At 54.5% G+C, this 19,623-nt stretch overlaps 2 protein-coding genes across 2 annotated transcripts; one reads left to right on the forward strand and one right to left on the reverse strand.

Moving 5' to 3' along the window:
* Positions 1-3,956: 3,956 nt before the first annotated feature.
* Positions 3,957-7,305, forward strand: LOC118727318 (protein S100-A9). The gene is made up of 3 exons (XM_036453097.2): positions 3,957-4,012; positions 5,167-5,602; positions 6,900-7,305. The coding sequence occupies exons 1-3, from the start codon at positions 3,957-3,959 to the stop codon at positions 7,188-7,190; spliced, it is 783 nt and encodes a 260-aa protein (XP_036308990.2). The 3' UTR covers positions 7,191-7,305.
* Positions 7,306-15,122: 7,817 nt separating this feature from the next.
* On the reverse strand, positions 15,123-16,730 carry S100A12 (S100 calcium binding protein A12). The gene is made up of 3 exons (XM_036453093.2): positions 16,587-16,730; positions 15,768-15,926; positions 15,123-15,347 (listed from the first exon to the last, which is right to left on the reverse strand). Exons 2-3 carry the CDS (start codon positions 15,903-15,905, stop codon positions 15,207-15,209), a joined length of 279 nt encoding a protein of 92 aa, XP_036308986.1. The 5' UTR covers positions 15,906-15,926; positions 16,587-16,730; the 3' UTR covers positions 15,123-15,206.
* Positions 16,731-19,623: the final 2,893 nt, after the last annotated feature.

Raw genomic sequence — 19,623 nt, forward strand, 5'->3', positions numbered from 1 at the left:
CTCCACCGCCCTGTGGAGAGGGGGACCTGCCTTCACCAGCTGGGGAGCAGCAGGTGAGCCCCAGGCCTGCAGCATTCATGGGGCCCACCCAGGTCCCATGGGAACCTGACGTCAGGTCAGCACTAGACAGCACCAAAGGCCTGCCGACCCACCTGCACACTGAGTGGCTAAGAAAACAGGCCTCCGCATGGAAATAGCTTCCGGAGCCCACCGGCAAGTCAGGCAGAGTTAGGACTAGCATGCAGCTCCCAGCCCCTCTGTCCACTCTGAGCTTTCAGCCCGCGTCCTGCCCATGGGCTAGAGGCAGAGTCCGGGGAAGGCCCGTGGTGTGCCTGACATCACACCTCCTTGTAACACCTGCTATAACATGGACAACTCAGTGGGGCAAGACTTCCTGAAGGACCACAGCAGGGCTGGGGAGGGAGAAGGGGCACACACAGGTGGGGGAAGGGACACAGTGGAGGGGAAGGGTGTGGGGAGGGAAAGGGGTATGGGGAGAGAGAAGGGGTGTGGGGAGAGGAAGGGGCACACACAGGTGGGGAAAGGGGTGCAGGAAGGGGAAGGGGCACATTGGAAGGGGAAGGGTATAGGGAGGGGAAGAGGTGTGGGGAGAGAAAGGGGTGCAATGGTTGGGGTGGGGTTACAGCACTTTTGCCCGCTCACTTGTACACTGATTTGTTCTTAACACAGCCAAGGCAGCCATACCTTTTCTCCCAGTGGAAGCCTCAAGAGTCACTGTCCAGAACCAGGACTATTGCCCCAACGTATGCCCTAGCAGGAGGTGCCGCGTTTTCCCTCTATTTACCACCCCTAATCCCAACCTCCGGCCTGGGACTGCAGCGAGAAGGCAGGTGGGGGTGATGTGGGGCACGTACTGATGGAGCCAACCACAGCCTGCCTGGTCAGGACCTCCATGGCTCAGCCTGGCCTTCTCCGAGCCTGGGCTAGCCTGGAACCCTGGGGCCAGCTGTGGCCTTCAGACCAGGGAACCCACTGCCCACAGGGGATCCCATCTATTTGGAAGCCCTGCCCAGCTGCTCCTGCCACCAGCTGCTGCTCCTGTTATCCCCGCCCACCTTCACCTTACTTTCATCCTGGATCAGCACAGTATGGGGACAGGCCATGGCACTACAGAGTCACAGGGCAACAGAGCACTTTCATGCTCTTTCATGCTCCTTCCTTCCTTCCTTCCTCCCTCCCTCCCTCCCTCCCTCCCTCCCTTCCTTCCTTCCTTCCTGCCTTCCTGTGGCTCCTGCATTTATTCACTCAACAAATGTTCATCCAATGCCCACCCCGCCGGGCCCTGCTGCCCTGGGACCACAGCGGTGAGTCAGGCCACAGAGCGGGAATGACAAGGCCTCCCAGGCTGAACGGAGCCACTCGCCTGCATCACGCACTGTCCACCATACACCATGCTTCCTTGTCAGTGTCTTCTTTTTCTTAAAACCGGCTGACAAATTTTATAAGCAGGAGTTGTCACATAAAATTCCCATTTCCTGGGCCTTCGGTGGGTCCAGCAACACCCATTCCCTCTTCCCAGGAGGCCACCGTGGCCTGAGGCTGTGGACCAGCTGTCCTTCTTTAGGAAGGTTCCCACTCACCACAGTCTCCACCCCGCCCTAGTGTCAGTTGCCGCAGCCGCCCTACAGGTGGTGCTGTTGGTGTTCTCAGGCCCAGCCAGCCTCACCAGCTTCCTCTGGGTGCCTTGTCCCTGCAAGCTGTCAGAGAGCCAAGGTGGAGAGGGAAACGTGCTTCAATAAGACAGCAGAGGGCGCTGTGGGCACACAGAGGAGAGACACCCAGGTATCTGCTGCGATTGCCAGAAGCAAGATTTCCTGACAGCCTGAGGAGGAAAGGTTCCTGGCTGGGCTTCCTCCATCGGCTCAAAGGAGAGGGCCAGCCCCATGAGAGAAAAGCCCTGAAATGCCCATAGACGCACTCCTGGGCCAGACTGGCACGGTTCACTCCTTCACAGATGATTAACACATTCATTCAAGCATGCACTCAGCAAACACTGATTAAATACAAGCTCCTTGCCATGCCCCAACCTTAGCTCTGGGGAGTTGAATGTGATTAGGAGTTCAGGGTGTAAGATTATGCCTCCCCCACATATTGGGACTCACTCACCAAGTCCCCCAGCATCTGGCATTAGTATCTGGTGCTCAACAGATGCTTGTATGAATGAATGAAGCGATAATGAATAATAATACCTCTAAGGACCGAGTTCTCTCAGCTTTACTTGTCCTGTTTCAATTCTCAAGGGAAGTCCTGTAGGTGCCTTTTCTTTTTTTTTTCTCTTTTTTTAAAATATATTTTATTGATTTTGTATAGAGAGGAAGGGAGAGAGATAGAGAGTTAGAAACATCGATGAGAGTCATCGATCAGCTGCCTCTTGCACACCCCCTACTGGGGATATGCCCGCAATCAAGGTACATGCCCTTGACCGGAATCGAACCCGGGACCTTTCAGTCCCCAAGCCGACGCTCTATCCATTGAGCCAAACCGGTTTCGGCAGGTGCCTTTTCTTTACTGATAAGGAAAAGGAAGCACAGAGAGGCTAAGTGAATTGCCTAATGACACATAGCCGGTCTGAGCCCTAAACAACTATTCCTTGTGCCCAGTGCAAGACAGAACATGCTCAGGGCCAAGGGGGCCCGCACATGGGCGGCCTCCGGCTTTCAGAGGGCAGTGCGGCCAGGAGGGGCCTGGTGGTGGGGGCAGGCTTCAGGAGAACCCCACAAAGTGACTCCTGGAGGGGGCCAGGGGAGCGTACCTTCCCCGGTGAAAGGGGAGATGCTGGAAGGTCCTTCCAGTGGGTTCTCCAGACACACTTCCTGGGGCGAGGGGTAGGGGGTGCCAGTAAGGACAGGACCCTTCAGCAAAGGTGAGGTCTCCCTGCACCGAGCCCTGGAGGACATGGACGTGAATGGGGATCCGCCTGAGGATCTACAGGCAGTGACTGGACAAGGGCAGAATTCACAAATACCTTCACTCCGGGAAAGGGAGTGCAGAGAGCCAGGACTGGGATGGGAGCGATGGACCCAGCAAAGAGACTGTTTCCCGTTGGGAGGAACAGAGCTGCTTCCTGGACCATTGGACAGAGCCGTGCAGGGTGGGCAGGACTGAAAACGGACGTCAACCATGTCCAGTGTCCTAGCTACCTGTCACCACCCAGCCAAAGAGCAGAGACAGTGGCTGGAGTGCAGGTGCACATTTAATAATTTCAGGTGCCAGATATCAGGGAAGGTGGCTGGTAAAAACCCTAACACCCACCTTCCCAGTAAGCCTGTTAGGAGAAAGCTTATATAGGGGGATTGGGGGGGGGGGTGGGGGACGTGGTCAGGAGGGAGTCCAGGGCGTTCTGGTGATTTGCAGTCTTGGAATCTGAGTCCCCTTGGGGTCTCGGGTCTTGCTGAATGTCTTCATGATGGTCCCAGATCAGCATGGTCAGTGTTCTGTAACAGGCAAGTGGTGATCAGGAGTGGGTCACCCTGTGTTTCTTTTTGTGTGTGTGTGTTTTAAAATATATTTTTATTGACTTCAGAGAGGAAGGGAGAGGGGAGAGGTAGAAACATCCATGATGAGAGAGAATCATCGATCAACTGCCTCCTGCACGGCCCCTCCTTGGGATTGAGCCCACAACCCAGGCATGTGCCCCTGAGCGGAATCGCACTGGTGATCTCCTGGTTCTTAGATCAACACTCAACCACTGGACCGCATCAGCTGGGCTACACAGGTGTTTCTGAGACCTAACTGATCCGCTCCACATGTCTGGGGGCCAGGTGTGTCAATTCAGGGCTGGGTTAAAAGTCTGCTTTCGTCTGGTCCACTGACCATGGTAACAGAATCTTCACCAGAACATAAGGCGAAGCCTAGGCAGTTGGTGAATCAATTACACGGTGTGTTAGTAAAAGCGTGGGAAAGAGAGAGGACGAGAAGAGGAGGGGGAAATAATCATGTTCAACCTATCTTTGTACCCCTATCAGGACATCACGGGGGAAGAGCACCTGGGGTGAGAGCACCAAAGACAAGGCCTGGGGGTGCTCATGGACTCATAGGCCCCAGGGAGCGGGCAGGAGCAGCAGGTGACCAGGCCAGGCAGGGCCATTCCTCCCTGGGAGATGGGGAGCTACGGGGTGGGGGTTGGGGGAGAGGTTTGCAGTTTTGCAGCTGGAGGGTAGGCTTGCGCAAGAGGCTACATCAAAACTCTTGAGGGTGTGGCTCTCACAATGGGAGCCGGATTTAGAAGAACAAGGCTGACAGCCTACACCCCCGGAGGAGCTGTCACTTAGACTGCAAGAGGGAGGTGTAATCCGATTACCCGATTACCCTGTAGCCCCGGAACCTGGATGTCTGAGCCCCATTCCTGCTATGTCACCAGCCAGCTATGTGGCCTTGCTCTGACACTCTCGGGGTGTAGGTTTCTTCATTTGCATTATCAAGAGGTGGACCCCCGAACCCAACTTCACCCCCTACCCTTCTGACCCCTGTGAATCTAAGACCCCTCACCCTTGGGAAGAGCACACATCACACCCCCAAGAGGGGAAAGCTCAGCCATCCTTGTTGGGCTGCCCACTGGCGGGTGGGGGGGGGCAGAGTGGGTCCGTCCCCACCCATGGGTCCTCAGCCCACCATCAGCCCCCGGCTAGCAGGTGGGAAGGTGCTCCCTCCACAAGGGGGGTTGGGGGTCAGAGGGAAGGAGGGGTGCCAGAGGGACAGGCAGCTTGCTCAGGGAAGGGAGGGGTGGGGTGAAGGGGGAAGTGAACTCACCAAGCAACTTCCTCCCCAACCAGCTCCAGGCACAGGTCTGGGGAATTCACGAAAAATACAGAAGGATCTGTGTGAACATTTCCTGTTCCACCCTAGTCCCCCTTCCTGGCAGCCCGGCTCGGGGTTACCACACCGCTCACCTGTGGAGCAATCTTCCCACTAGAGGGCTGAGTGGCCTGGCCAGGAGGGGCCTATAAATGCTGGGCCCGCAGGACGCTGTCAAACCCTTCTGTGCGACTCTTCAGCTTAGGTAAGCGAGCTGCCAGCTCCCCTGGGCAGCAGCCTGCCTACCTGCCTGCCTACCTGCCTGCCGGGTCTTTCTTTACACTTGCTACCCATCTGCCTTTCCAGCCCTCCTCCGGGAAGCCCTCCCTGATTAACCTGCTCACTTTAAAGCTTCCTTCCCATTCTGTTGGAGCCTCCTGCTCTCAAATGCCCTGCTTTTTTACATTCTCCAGGTATTTTTTACATTTTCCAGATAGTTTTACAAAGGTATTTCTCCCATGTCTGGGTCAGGGTCCTTTCCCACTTCAATGCCTCCTTCTTTTCCTTCTGTGTCTCCTCTCCTTCCTCTCCCCCCCCCCCTCCCATTTCTGCAAGCAGCCAGCAGGAGGTATCTAGGAAGCCTTTCTCTTCTAAGCACACCCGACCCCTTGCTTCTCCTCAGCTCCGAGGACAGGAAGACGAGGACAAAATGTCTCTGCTGGAATGCAGCGTGAACACCATCATCGACATCTTCCACCAGTACTCGGTTCGCCTGGGCCACCCGGACCGCCTGAACCAGAGAGAGTTCAGCCAGCTGGTGAAGAAGGAGCTGCCTAACTTCCTCAAGGTAGGGCTGGGCTCTGGGCCACCATGTGCCCAGAGAAAGTGAGAGGGACGCTGGCCAGAGTTGGGCTGGGCGAGGGAGAGGCGACTACTAGTCAGGTGGACAAGAAAGGGGGCATTGGTGCTGAGACGTGCACGTGTGAGCGGAGAGGCCAAGGCGGCAGAGGCGGAGGAGGAGGAGGAGGAGGAGGAGGAGGAGGAGGAAGAGGAGGAGGAGCAGCCTTGGCAGAAGCCAGGAGGCTGAGCTCAGATGGAGGCCCGAGGGTGCTCTTCGGATCCGGATCTCCCACACCCAGGGCGTGTGCAAAGCCCCGCCCGGCACAGCCCGTGCACACACAGCACCTGGGGCGTGTGAGGTACTTACTGATCTCAGGGGGATCAGGAGTCCTCAGGGAAAGGAGGCTTGGTTCCCGCAGGCCTGTTCTGTTTTCTTTACACGTTTGGGGACTTCGGGGAGCAGAGGCCTGGACGAGGAAGGGTGGCGGCCCTGGGTACCAGCCTCAGGTCCACTCCTGCAGCGATGTCCTGGGGCAGGTGGCCAGCCCACCCTGGAGCCACCCCACCTGGTGGGTGGAGGGCTGCCACAGTAGATGTTAGGGATGCTGACAGCTCCCTATAGGGCGCACCTCAGCAAGCAGGACGCTGGGCCAAAGGTAGTGCTGGTGTGGCTTCTTCTTCTGAGTGAGGCCTGTGCCTACCCCTTCCCCACCCCCTGTGCTGGAGGCAGTGACAGGCCAGGAGGGGCAGCTGGGACCTTACCAATGGGCCCCTTAGGAGGGTCTGGATTTCCCCAGGGCGGTGGCAAACGTACAGAAAGAATAGACCGTGCAGGTTCCAGAGGGGCCTTAGCTGCCATGCCCCAGCCAGCCGAGTGGCATAGCTGGGACTCTCCAGAGCTCACTCTGCCCGGGACCCACCCCTTCCCTGGCCCTCCTCTGCACACCTTCCCCTTGGGTCCACGGAGCACCCACACTGCTCCCTGAACCTCCACAAGGGCCTGATCATCTTGTTTTCCTCTGGTGCTTCCTGCTACACAGGTTGAAATGAGTGTCACTCATTTGTAACCGGGAGAGGGAAGGAGAGGGAAGGCAGGGAGGGCCGGGCGGAGGGGCCAGGCATGCAGGGAAGGGGACAAGACGGGCTCTGAGTCAGCCCCAGGCGGTGAGCGGGATAACTGGAAAGTGAACGGCGTTTTTAGTTTGGGGTTGAGGCCCAGAAGCCAGGTGTCCCAGTGCCTTGGCCATCGGGTCTTGGGCTGTGCTCCCCCCCGAGCTCTGACCACCCTGTCTCCCAACCTGCAGAAGGAGAAGAAGAACGAAAACCTCATCAAGGACATCTTGGAGGACCTGGACACAAACGGAGACAAGGACCTGAGCTTCGAGGAGTTCATCACCCTGGTGGGCACGCTGACAGAGGCCTCCCACGAGGAGATGCACAAGAACACCCCCAAAGGGCACGGCCACACCCACGGGCCAGGCTTCGGGGAGTCTGGCCGCAACCCCTGCAAAACCCAGGGTGGCAACCAGAGTGGCGGCGGCAGCCACGGCCACGGCCACGGCCACAGCCACGGTGGCCACGGCCACAGCCACTAACCTGGAGGCAGGCCACCCTGTCCCTCCCTCCCAACCAGGGCCCCAGGCAGTGTGCGCACAGCTGAGGCGGGGCCTGAGCTGCAAGGCTGGGGGTTAAGATGAATAAAGAGTTCCTGCAAGCCAGTGCTCCGTGTGCTCCTTCCACCCCCTCCACAGCCTGTCCTTCCCCGGGCTCTGGCTCAGGCCCCACGCCCCTTCCCGAGGTGGAGTCCCTTCATTCAGCCCCTTCGCTCCCAATAATAAGAGGATACGCCTCAAGAACACGGTCCTGTTCTGAGTCCCTGGCGCTCGCTTCCCTGACCATTTTCTTGCCTCTGACCTCAGGCCCTGCTGTCAGGGCCCGGTTACCCCAGCCCAGCTCAGGACTTTCCTGTGCACCCTGTCAAACTGTCCCTGACCACCACACCACCCAGCCAGCCACAGCCCCTTCACCATGCTGCCCACACTGCCGTCTCTCTTCTGCTGGGACCTGGGGCCTCCAGGAGCTCAGAAGGGCCAGGCTGGGCGTGTCTGTCCACAAATGAAGTTCTGAGTCCACGGGAGCAGTTGGTGTCTCTTGAATGGGGGGGTGGGGGGGGGGGAGTTGTCTTCTCTTCCTCATGGACACTGGGGCAGGTGTGCATGTGGATAAAAGCCGGGGAGCCCAGCCCATGCCCAGCAGCCCCCTGAGGAGGTTGGACTCTGGGTCCAGCGAACCTGATGGGCCTGAAGATTCTGATTCCAAGCCCAAGCGCAAACTGACCCCCCCCACCCCCACCCCCCAAGGCGGGCAGGTTCCTGCAGCCCCAGGTCAGCAGGGCACTTCTCTGCAAAACCTGCAGTCGGGCCTGGCTCCCCGCTTCCGCCCTCCGCAGCCTCCAGACCCACCCACTCACTTCAGACCCTCCTCTGCCACCCTCCCTGCCCGGTGGCCTGAGAGCAACAGTCTGAGTCCCTTCCCAGTTCATCTCCAGGCTGGGGGCACCTTCCTGAGACCACAGCCCAGACCACGGTGTCTGCCCCGCCCTGCCCTCCCACAGAGAAAAGACGGACAGCATTGGGGTTGGGGAGAAAGACTGACAGGCATCCATCCCTGTGTTACCGTGAAGAAAGCGAGGTGCAGCGTGGGGAGGGACCAGGCCCAAGCCCTGCATGGTGGAGCTGGCCGAGGCGGTGCAGGGGGGAGAGGGCCCGCCACCACCTTCTCCCCGGGCTCATCTCCCAGCGCGTCCCCAGGCTGAGCGTGAAGGAAGGAGCCACTGGTCGGATGGCAGATGGCAGCTCTCCCCTCTGCCAGGCCAACCCTGCTCTGGGCTCAGGGGCTTCTGCCATGGGTACAGACCTCAGGGCTCCTGCTGCGGGGCAGAGGGTGTTTCCAGCCCTTCTCAGGGAACAGGATGGACAAAGGAGGGTCGGACTGAATGCACAGGTGGAAGATTTCTGGGTGTCCTCCTGGGTTCAAACCGGAAGGGAGGGGCCGCGGGGCGCCCCCTCCTGCTGAGTCCTGTCACACCAGCCTCCATGGGGGGGGGGGGGTGTGACCACTGGAAGGTCTGTTTGAAGAAAGGGATTTGTCTGGAGAAGAAGTTGGCACATGGTTGATGTAAGCTGGCCTGCCCCACCCCACACCGGAGTGATTCTCCACCACATCCCTGCCAAGTGGCTGGCAGGGCCTGCCCTCGCCGCCCCAGGGGAGGGAGTTCCCTTTTGGCACCGCTGCTGAGAGAGTCAGTCCTTGCACTGAGCCTGAACCTGTCTCGCGTGCCCGCTGGGCATGAACGCCGCTTTCCTCCCGGTCCACGGGGGCCCAGAAAAGCCCTCACCCTTCCGTCCACGCAGCTGCCCGTCCACAGTCCATGTCTTCAAAACACTTCCCTTCTTCTTCTTCTTTTCTTTTTTTAAAATATATTTTATTGAATTTTTTTTTTTTTACAGAGAAGAAGGGAGAGGGATAGAGAGCTAGTAGAAACATCGATGAGAGAGAAACATCAACCAGCTGCCCCCTGCACACCCCCCACTGGGGATATGCCCGCAACCAAGGTACATGCCCTTGACTGGAATCGAACCTGGGACCTTTCAGTCCGCAGATGGACGCTCTATCCACTGAGCCAAACCAGTTTTGGCCAAAACACTTCCCTTCCTGGCACCCGGCTTTCTCTGGCCGCCGCCCCTTTGCACCAGGACTGCCCTCCCCTCCCTGGGGTCTCTGCGTCACTGTCTCCATGACAACCTCCCTGACCAGCCCCCTTCCTCGAGCACATAGAAGCTCCCTGGGCCAGGCCCATGGAACTCGCTGGTACTTCTACCCTCACACTTCCAATATGGACTTGGAGCCCCTTCTCAGCGAGTCTGACAGGGCCCCGGAGGAGGCAAGGACTATGGCTGGTTAGCGGCATATCCCAGGTGCCAGCAGGGAGCAAGCTGCCGTGAGCCTTACTGAGTGAAGCGGGGTGGTCCGAGGCCTGATGGAGCTGGAGGGTGAGGTGGGGGCAGCTTTGGGCATCAGGGGCACGCTCACGTGGGCCCTAACGGCTGGGAGAGGGTGGAACAGCAGGATGGCGGGGGTCAGAGCTTCTAGAAGCCGAGTCCTCCCTTTGTCTCATTTCTCTGTCAGCTCATTCTGAGAGTAGGAGATTCTCCCAGGGGAAGGCCTGGCAGCAAGAGATTTACTAAGCCCTGCAGGGTTTTCTTAAGCGAGTTTAAGAGAGCTGGTCACGGTGGGTTAGCCCCTTCCATCCCATGAGCCCCTCTCAGTCCAGGAAAGCTGGTGTGTGGAAGAGAGGAGAGCGGGCCTCTTGCCTGAGATAGGAGGGAAACAAGAGTGTCAGGGTCAAGGTTAAGGTTCCGCCCCAGGTGAGAACGGAGGGGGGGGGGGGAGCTATCCCTGGGGCTTTGAGAATGCATCCTTTGGGAAAATAAGAACTTTGGGGTCTCCCTGGCATCCAGGAACAGAGAACCTGCCATCGGAGGGCCCTGCTTCCCTGTGCTATGGAACCTGAACTTCTGGATGGCTTTTGGGAGGGATGAGGAAGCAACCGCGGAGGCCTAAGCTGCCGGATTCTGCCCAGACGCTCCGGGATCTGGGCGACACTCCCGGAACGAGGGGACAGATGACTGAGCGCATCACTCACTGGTTGGCCCACTGATTCACTCACTCAGCAGGCAGTGTATCTGTCAGGCGCTGTAATGGTCAGGGGGGCCCCAGGGGGGAATAAGGCTGCGTGCTGTGGACAGGGGACTCCCAGGCCTGTGATAAGTCTGACCCAGAGGAAAGACCAGAGAGGCGAGAGGTTCCCTAAGACTTTGAGGCGAGAAGGCTGTCCTTCATCTGGGCTGTAGAGGTAGCTTCAAGCGTGGGGGGCAGCAGGCGTCCCCCCCAAACCATGCAGGTGCTTGCGACAGAGGAGAACATGTGTGCCTGGGCCTGAAGGTGGGCAGAGGGGGGGTCTGGGCAGGAATGAGGAGCCTCAGGTTTGAGAGGAAGAGGAAAGTGGACAGGTGCTAGGCCACAACAGGAGGAGGGCAGGAGCAGTGTGTGTGTGTGTGTGTGTGTGTGTGTGTGTAGCGGGGAGGGGGGTGGTTAGGGAGGGAATGGGAGTTTAGAAGAGTCTCCTTGTGGGTGTGGATTAGGGGTGGGAATGAGACCAACGGCACAAAGCCCAGGAGCGGGCTGCACCAGGGGGCACTTCTCAGAGAAGATGGATCCAGCCGGGATCTCCGGTACCCCAGGCCCCCATTCCAACAAGGGTCCATGCCCCACCACCCCCTAAGGAGGATAAAGAAGATCATTTTGTGCTGTTTCCCAAGACTGTGCCTCAGCTTTCGCCAGCTGCTGAGGCAATCTTACCCAACCCTGACTCTGACACAAACCCAAGAAGCAACCTCAGGGTCCGGCCCTGCCTCCCAGCAGTTGCTGAAAACGCACACTTTAGAAAGCCCATGTCATGGATTTTGACATGCCCATGGCCACAGGACAGCAGGACTGACACAACTGGTTGCTCAAGTTCTGTTGCCTCTTGGTGTTCAGGCCTGAAACAATCCATCACCCCAAGTCTTCCGTCATATCCCTGGTCAGATTGGACCCCAGTCTCCCTCTCCCCCCTCTCCTCCACCCCCCCCCCCCCCGCCCTCAAAGTATCACAGAGGAGGGATGTTTGATATAATTGACAACTGGAGGACTCATTCTGGCTCTGTGAGGAGGAGGGATGGGGGTCACTCTGAGGGCCGCTGTGGGACTAACTGAGCCTTAATTTGCATCCTCAAGGAGCACTCCTCAGTCTCACGGGGCATCAGACACCCAAGTAGATACGTTCAATATTATATCTATGGGAAACCGAAAAGCGAAGGTGGGTGATGAGCAGACACCCTGGGAGGGCAGAGCAGGTGTCTCTGATGCCTTCTGGGCTGGGCTGCAGGCACGGGGGGGGGGGGGGGGGCAGCCCCCCCTGCTCACAGAGGAGGGTGAGGAAACTACTTCCTCTGGTTGATGCCGAGGTGAGATTTGCAAGGGCAGAACTTGAACTTCTGTGTACCCAGAGCTGTTAGGTAATGAGAGAAATCAGAACACAGGAAGGTGGGTGTTTACAGCCTTGTTTGCTTTCTCTCCACGTTTGAAGACGTTTTGTCGGCCACGTTAAATGCTGAGTCTCTGCTGTCCTTGCTCCACCGTAGATCCCACTGAATCCCATTGAATCCCAAGCTCTTCCTGAATTCCCAGGCTCGACACTCAGGTGGGCTCGGCCTGCGGGGTGACAGTGGCCTGCCAGAACCATTTTTCTGAAGGGCAAGGTGGGGTACACTGGTGTCCCCCACTCATACTGACACCCTTGCCCAGAGGATGCTGTCAGACTAACCGTGGTCACAGGAGCCCAGCAGCTTAACAGGCAGGCGAGCCCCGGGGTCCCCAAGCTAAGAACTCCTCTGGGTGGGAGGAGGGAACATGAGGGTGTGTGAGTGGGAGGGCTCCCTGGAGGAGGGGACATTTGGGTGAGGCTTTGTGGACAAGCAGGAGTTCCAGAGCTCAAGAAGGGCCCAGCAGCCTGGCGCTAGCACAGAGCAGACACCTGACAATGTGAGTGAACGGATGGAGGGCACACGGACACAGAGAACAGTAGGACACCAGGGACACATTAGTGAAGTCTGACAGTACACAGGGGACCAGGAGAATGTTCTGGTATGGCTGCAGGCTGGCCAGGAGAGGACAGGTCCAGGTTTGGGTTCCTGTGGTTCTAGGGATCCTCGGGTCCATTGGCTTGGTCAGGGGACTTGCCTTCATCAGGGGATGAGGCTGTGGCTTTTCAGGGAGGGACTCGATGTCACCTCATCTGAGCTCTGCATGTCAGAGAGGAGAAGACTGAGGCCCAGAGGAGAGAGGGGTCACTTGCTCACACTCGTAGCCAAGAAGCAGGCGAGCTGGGAGGCTAACCTGGATGAGAGTGCTCTTCATTGCCCTCAGGTGCCGCTGATGGATTTCACCCAAGCTCGGGGTTCCTTCAGTTTTTTAAAAAAATAGGATTGAAGTTCAACTTGTGGTTTAGTCGGTTATTTCCAAACAAAATCATGGCTGGTAAATGTTTTCAAAATAGCAAATACACTTAATTTTTTGTTCTTGTCATTTTGTGTGTGTGTGTTTCTCTTTTTACCAGATTTGACTTTAAATACCTCTCGGACGTGATCGCAGACATGTGTGCGTGCACAGCGCAGGGAACAGTTTGCAGAGCAGCAGCTGGGCCTAGTTTAGAGGCCTTTGGGGAAAGGTCATACCTAACTGCTAACTGCCCTTGTTTACTTGTCCAACACTGGTCAACTCCAACTGAACAGCTGATCCCAAAAAATAACCTCAGGCTTTGCTTTGGTTTAAAATAATCTTCCCCTGTAATGTCTGCTATGGAAAAAGGGGAAGAGAGAGAGAGAGAGAGAGAGAGAGAGAGAGAGAGAGAGAGAGAGAGAGAGAGAAGCTGACTGGTGACCAGCTACAATCTGGCCCCCTGTATAAATGACTACTCACTGAGTTCTCTCTCGGTATTAGGTGCTGTGCTAACGTGCTTTACAAGTGCCCTTAGATGATCCGATCCACAGCTCTGTTATTCCCATTTCATAGATGAAGAAACTGAGGCTTAGAGATTTTAAATAACCCGTTCAAGGTTTCACAATTAGTAGGTAGTAGAACTAAATTCTGAAACCAGAAACTTAATTTCCATAGTCATACTCTTGGCCGCTAACTAACCTTTTAATCCCAAGAATTGAGCTGAATAAACAGAAGGACAAACTCACCCCCACCCCCAATAGAGAGCTCTCTTTCTTCTCACTTTCCCTCAAATCTGTCAGGCCTGGCTCCAGCAAGTTACCTAATCTTCTTTTTTTAAATCTGTTTATATTGACTTTAGAGAGGGTGGAAGAAAGAGGGATACAGAGATAGAAACACCGATGAGAAAAAGACATTAATAGGCGGCTCCTGCAAGCCCCCTCCTCCCTCTCCCTCCACCCTCAGCCCACAACCTGGATATGTGCCCTGACCAGGAACCAAGAAGTGCTCAACCACTGAGCCACACCAGCCAGGCTGCCTAATCTTTCTTAAATTTTGTCACAAACTCTGTCCTTCTGGCCTATTCCTCCAGCTGGAGAGAGGCTGGGGACCAACTTCTGGAGGGTTTTCCAGAGCTCAAGAATGTGCCTGGCTGCTGTTCCTTTCTTCCCCTCCCCTTCTTCTCCTCCTCCTTCTCTACCTTCTCCTCTTCCTCATTCTTCTTTAAATTAAACTTATTGGGGTGACATTGGTTAATAAGATTATACAGGTTTCAAGTGTACATTTCTGATACATGACCCGTATGTTGCGTTGTGTGCCCACCACCCAAAGTCAAGTCATCTTCCATCACCATTTATTGGTCCCCTTACCCTTTACTTTCTCCCACACCCTTCCTTCCGGTCCCTGCCATTCTGTTGCCTGTGTCTATGAGTTTCCTATCCCACATGTGAGTGAAATCATATGGTTCTTAGCTTTTTCTGACGGGCTTATTTCACTTAGCATAATGTTCTCAACGTCCATTCATGTTAATTTCTTCAATTATGGCTTCAAGTAATATGGCTGCAAGTACATATACGATGAGGACAAGGGTGGCCCCATTCGATTTCTCTTGGCCAGGATCCCTGGAGGATCCCTCCTTGGCTGGCCTCTCTGCTTCTACTCTAGCCTGCCTCTGGCTAGCTCTTCTCCACCAAGCCAGCCAGAGTCATCCTTTGCAAACATAAGTGAAGTCATCTCGCTCCCTTGCTCAAAAGCCCCCAGGGGCTCCCAAGTGCTCCCCAACATCTGCAGATAGGACCTGCTCCCTGCTCCCTGCTCCCTGTAGGCGCACACCTCCCACCACCCACCCCCATGTCAGCCCCTGCACGTTGCCTTTGGTAGTGTTCTCTGAGCAAGCCAAACATATGTTCACCCCAGGGCCCTGGCTGCTCTGCCGGGAACTCTTGGATTCCAGATAGCTGCATATTGCTCTCCTTCCTGTCTCTTAGATTTCTGCTCACATGGATTAATTTTACTTCCTCCCCCAATCTTACTTCCCCACTTTAGCTTTCTTCATGTCACCTACCATTACCTACCAGTGTATCATAATCTATATGGCTGCAAGTTTCCTTGATGTACTCCCATCACACTCCCCATCCCTCCCTCACCCCATTTGTTTGTCCATTTATTTTCTATCCCCTCCCCACTAGAATGCAAGCCCCAAGAGGACAGAAACTTTGTGTCTTTGGTCTCTGGCTATCATAGAATATTTGTAGAATGAATGAATAAATGCATACGTGGCACACATTTAATAAATAGGTGGTGAACAAATGAACAGAGAAGGGGGCCTCAGGGGTCTCAATGAGGCCTGTCAGAATAGCAGGGGTAAGTTGTCATCAAGTTTGAAAGCCACGGACAGGGAAGGAAAAGAATGCACAGACACGGTTAAGAACTTTTCAAGAGTACATTTATTCACTCTCACTTCCCGCCGTTCTTCTTGCAGACATTGCTGGGGAAAAGCCACTCAGCGCAGCTTATTCTTTGTGGATATTGTCATGGGCAGTCACCAGCACCCTGGCCACCAGGACAATGAATTCATTAAAGGTGACCTGTCCGTCTCGATCAGCATCCAGTTCTTGGAATATTTTGTCAATGGTGGCTTGATCTTTGGTGTTCTAGGAGAAGGGGACAGCAGACACAGGGAGCTCAGACCCTCCCCCTTTCTCATTTTCATTGCTCCGCTTAGGGAGGCCCAGGGACATGCATTCATCGGCCAAAACCGTGTTGGAAAATCCCATGTTACAAAACAGAAGGCAGAGAGAGGCAACCGTCATGAGCCATCCTAGAATCACACAAGTCTTGTCCTAGAAGGTTCTCTGTAGTTCACTAATCCAGCCCTTTTGCCCGAGGGGACAGAGTGAGTTAACCCAGAGAGGAAGGTGGGGCCCTTTCCCCCCAGCAGGGGGAGAACTTCCTTGGGTCTGAAATTGGGGATGAACCCACCCAAGACCTTGTTTCTCCATCATCTAGTCCTTGCCACTGTCCTCAATGTGAAGGGAGTTGGGGGGAAGTTCACCATGATGGGCGTCACCCACCTTGATGGTGTTGACAAGTTCCTTTGTGATTAGCTGCTTCAGCTCACGCTTGGTGAGGGTGTCAAAATCCCCCACGCGGGCTGAGTACTGGTGGAAGACATTGATGATTCCCTCCAGGTGGTCTTCCAGCTTAGTCATCTTCTCAAGTCTCTCGTTAACCTTTAGGAGACAAGGCAGGTCTAGGACAGTTCCTCTCCCACCCCACCGACCCCCTCTCCCTTCTCTTTCTGCATCAAACAGTTTCAACAAGGGATGGCTTCCACCTGCATCTGCACTGTGATCTCTCTGCTCTTCATCTGTGGGTTGGATGAGGGAGGACATCAAATACCATCTAACGTTGAAACAAATCAGCCTCAATTGCCACAATGGCCCATGTCCCTGTAACTCCTGGATAGTATAACCAGAGGGTGCTGCTCACTCAAGCTCAGCTAGGAAGGGTTCTGTGGTTCCCCAGGCTGTTCCTTTTCCCCAAGTGAAAGGCCACGGGTCCTTTATAGACACTCACCAGCCCGCCCACCTTTGCCATCCCAAGTCCTGAGACTGGGTCTCCCTAGCTCATCCTTAAGTCCTGAGACTGGGTCCACCTCGCTCAGCAGGTCCAAAATGCAGTCAGCTCTTTACTCCATAAGGCACATAAATGTCTAACTAATATTGCATGTAATTGAAAAATAAAACTTAAATGAAAAAAAAATTATTAATGTGGTCAGCCCAGAGGAGCTCCAGCAAGTGGAAGGTTGTGGCTTCTAACAGCCTGCAATGTGGCCCCCTGCTGTCGCCACTCTGAGGACCCCGAGGGCCCAGCAAGAAAAGGACACTTACCCTCAATGTACAGGCGTATGGAGCTCTAGCGAGAAGTAAGCAGGTGAGGGCCGTCCAGCCAGGAAGGTTTTTATAAGGCACCAGAGCTTCCTCTTTGACCACAAGTGAGGAAACTTCTCTGATTCATCCGCCTTGAGGCAATAGCTGGTACACATTCTGTTGCTTAATACAAGGTTCAAACTGGTGGCGAAGCTCAAGTTGTACCCATCACGCCCCTGGTGAGCCCGAAACAGAACTTCCAACCGCACCCCATACACACACACACACACACACACACACACACACACACACACACGTGTAGGACCCAGCCTTAGTCCCCTGCTTCCTCATAGCAAGCCAGGGTAGCACGTTTCACTGCCTAGGTGGCTCCTACCTGAAAAGGAAGGACTGGGAGAGACATTTGCTATGTCTTTTAACCCCAAAATGATAAAAAATGAAGTAAGCATGCAATCCTGACACAGAAAAGGGATGCTGGTTTAAAACTCAGGAAATCCAAATAAAGTACGAAATGCTGGTTTAAAATTCAGGAAATCCAAACAAAGTAGTTCATAATAACATACCAAGAGCAGCCCACTCATTGTAACAAGTGTACCAGATGCACATGGCATGTTCACAAGAAGGGAGACGTGTACAGGCCTATGGGACCTGCCTATATTATCTTCTCAGTTTTTGCCTAGATAGAAAATGCTTCTAAAAGCCCTGGCCGGCTGAAACTGGTTTGGCTCAGTGGATAGAGCATTGGCCTGCAGACTGAAGGGTCCCAGGTTCGATTCTGGTCAAAGGCATGTACCTTAGTTGCGGGCACATCCCCAGGAAGGGATGTGCAAGAGGCAGCTGATCGAAGTCTCTCTCTCATCGGTGTTTCTAACTCTCTATCCCTTTCTCTTCGTCTCTGTTAAAAAATCAATAAAATATATTTTTAAAAAATAAAAATAAAATAAAATAAAATAAAAGCCCTGGCCAATTTGGCTCAGTGAGTGTCAGCCTACGAACTGAAGGGTCCCAGTTCGATTCTGGTCAAGGGCACTTACCTCAGTTACAGGCTCAATCCCGTGCAGGAGGCAACCAATCAATGTGTGTCTCTCTCATCGAAATTTCTCTCTGTCTCTCCCCCTCCCTTCCACTCTCTCTAAAAATAATGAAAAAAAAAATCCTCAGGTGAGGAATAATAATAATTAATAATAATAAAAGTTAAAAAATAAATAAAATACTTCTAAAAAAAATAAAGTCTATGTGTTGTTGAAAGCAAACATGTACTGAACACTCACGACATGCCAGACACTGGTTGACACCACCTTCCCCTAGTTCTCCAGAGGGCACTTAGTTCTCATAGTGTGCCCATTCTGCAGATGAAGGAAATGAGTATAGAAAGGCTAAGAAACTTTTTAAAAAAATATATTTTGTTGATTTTTTACAGAGAGGAAGGGAGAGGGACAGAGAGTTAGAAACATCGATGAGAGAGAAACACTGATCAGCTGCCTCCTGCACACCTCCTAGTGGGAATGTACCCACAACCAAGGTACATGCCCTTGACCAGAATCAAACCTGGGACCCTTCAGTCTGCAGGCTGACGCTCCATCCACTGAGCCAAACCGGTTAGGGTGCTAAGTAACTTTTAAAAGTGCCAAACCCTAATTTGTTTGCTCTCACAACCTCTGCTATTGTTGCCATTTTCCTCCTAAAATAAGAAACGTGTTTTTTAGTTATTGAAAAAATTAATACCTGCTCATAATTTTTGGTAGATGCAGAGACTCTTCTCAGACCCTGCTTTTTTTTTTTTTTTTTTTTTTTCCTCCTATTTCCTCCCTAATGCAGTCAACTCTTGATTAGCCTTTAAAGAATTCTTTCCTTGATGGACTCCCACCACTCCCCACCCCCACTCCCACATGGAAAGTCCCTAGGTTCAGGGTCAGAGCCGCACAAATTCCGTGATGCCCTCTTGGAATGTGTTATTAGATGGGCTCAGACACCTTCCTAAATCACAACACAGAGAATTCATCTCACAGGACCCAGGTGGGGAGGACTGAGTGGGGTTCAGGCCCAGATTGGAACCTGGATCCCACACTGGGATGGGGTCTGAGGCAAGGCTGCTTTGGTGATGGGAATGGGGGTCCGTTCTGTGCCCTTGGGCAAGCCCTTGGCATCTGTGAGCCCCTTTCTTCATGTGTGTGGTCATCTCACTGGCCTCATCTAGTTCCCAGAATTGCAATGAGGCCCAGCTGGGAGACTATGTGAGAAAATGCTCAAAAACCATGAAGTACAACGTTTCAATTCTACTTTTGCCCTTACTCACCAATCACAGATGTGGGTCATTCAGACCGGCTAGCATATAGGTGAGTCAGAGCCTGCCTTCTGAGGGCCTGGCCACTGCGAGTCTCCTACAAGCGACCTTCCTCCTCTGTGTCCTGACAGTGGACCCCGGTGGAGAGGCCTGCATGCTGGTCTTCCCCTTGTGGAAGCTGCCCTTGGCCCCCTGGGCACCAGCCCACCATCTGTGCCACCCAGCGAGGCCTCCAGGGAGACAAGGAAGCAAACACACAGTGGGCACCTGACACAGGTCCTGGCACATAGAATCATGCCACTTGCCTTGACCTTCCCCCCTCCTTCCATCTGCACTCGATGAAAAGGCAGGACTGGCCCCCTGGGGAAAGCTCTGGCCCCGGGGATGCTCCCTCCAGCTCCACGGTGAGTGTCCCGCTGCTGGCCTGGGCGTATCGGGGGGGGGGGGGGGAGGGAAGATTCCTGAGACCTGTGGCCTGGCTGTCACCCGGACTGGCCCTGCCGCTCCCACTTGACAGAAACTGCTCAAGGGTGGGACTGTGCAGAAAGGCTGAAAAGGATGGGCAACTCCCTGTTGACAGTTGGATGGAGATGACACTCCATGGAGAATACAAGCCATCTGGCATTTGTCAAAACCCTCAGATGTGCGGTGCAAAGAGTGAGTCACACTGTGGACTGTGGACTTTAGTTGTTACCGAATTGTTGTATGAATGTTGGCTTGATTGGACCAGATGCACCACACGAATGCAAGGTGCCA

This window comes from Pipistrellus kuhlii, unplaced genomic scaffold (genome assembly GCF_014108245.1).
Source record: "Pipistrellus kuhlii isolate mPipKuh1 unplaced genomic scaffold, mPipKuh1.p scaffold_m20_p_24, whole genome shotgun sequence".
In the NCBI taxonomy this organism is placed as follows: domain Eukaryota; kingdom Metazoa; phylum Chordata; class Mammalia; order Chiroptera; family Vespertilionidae; genus Pipistrellus; species Pipistrellus kuhlii.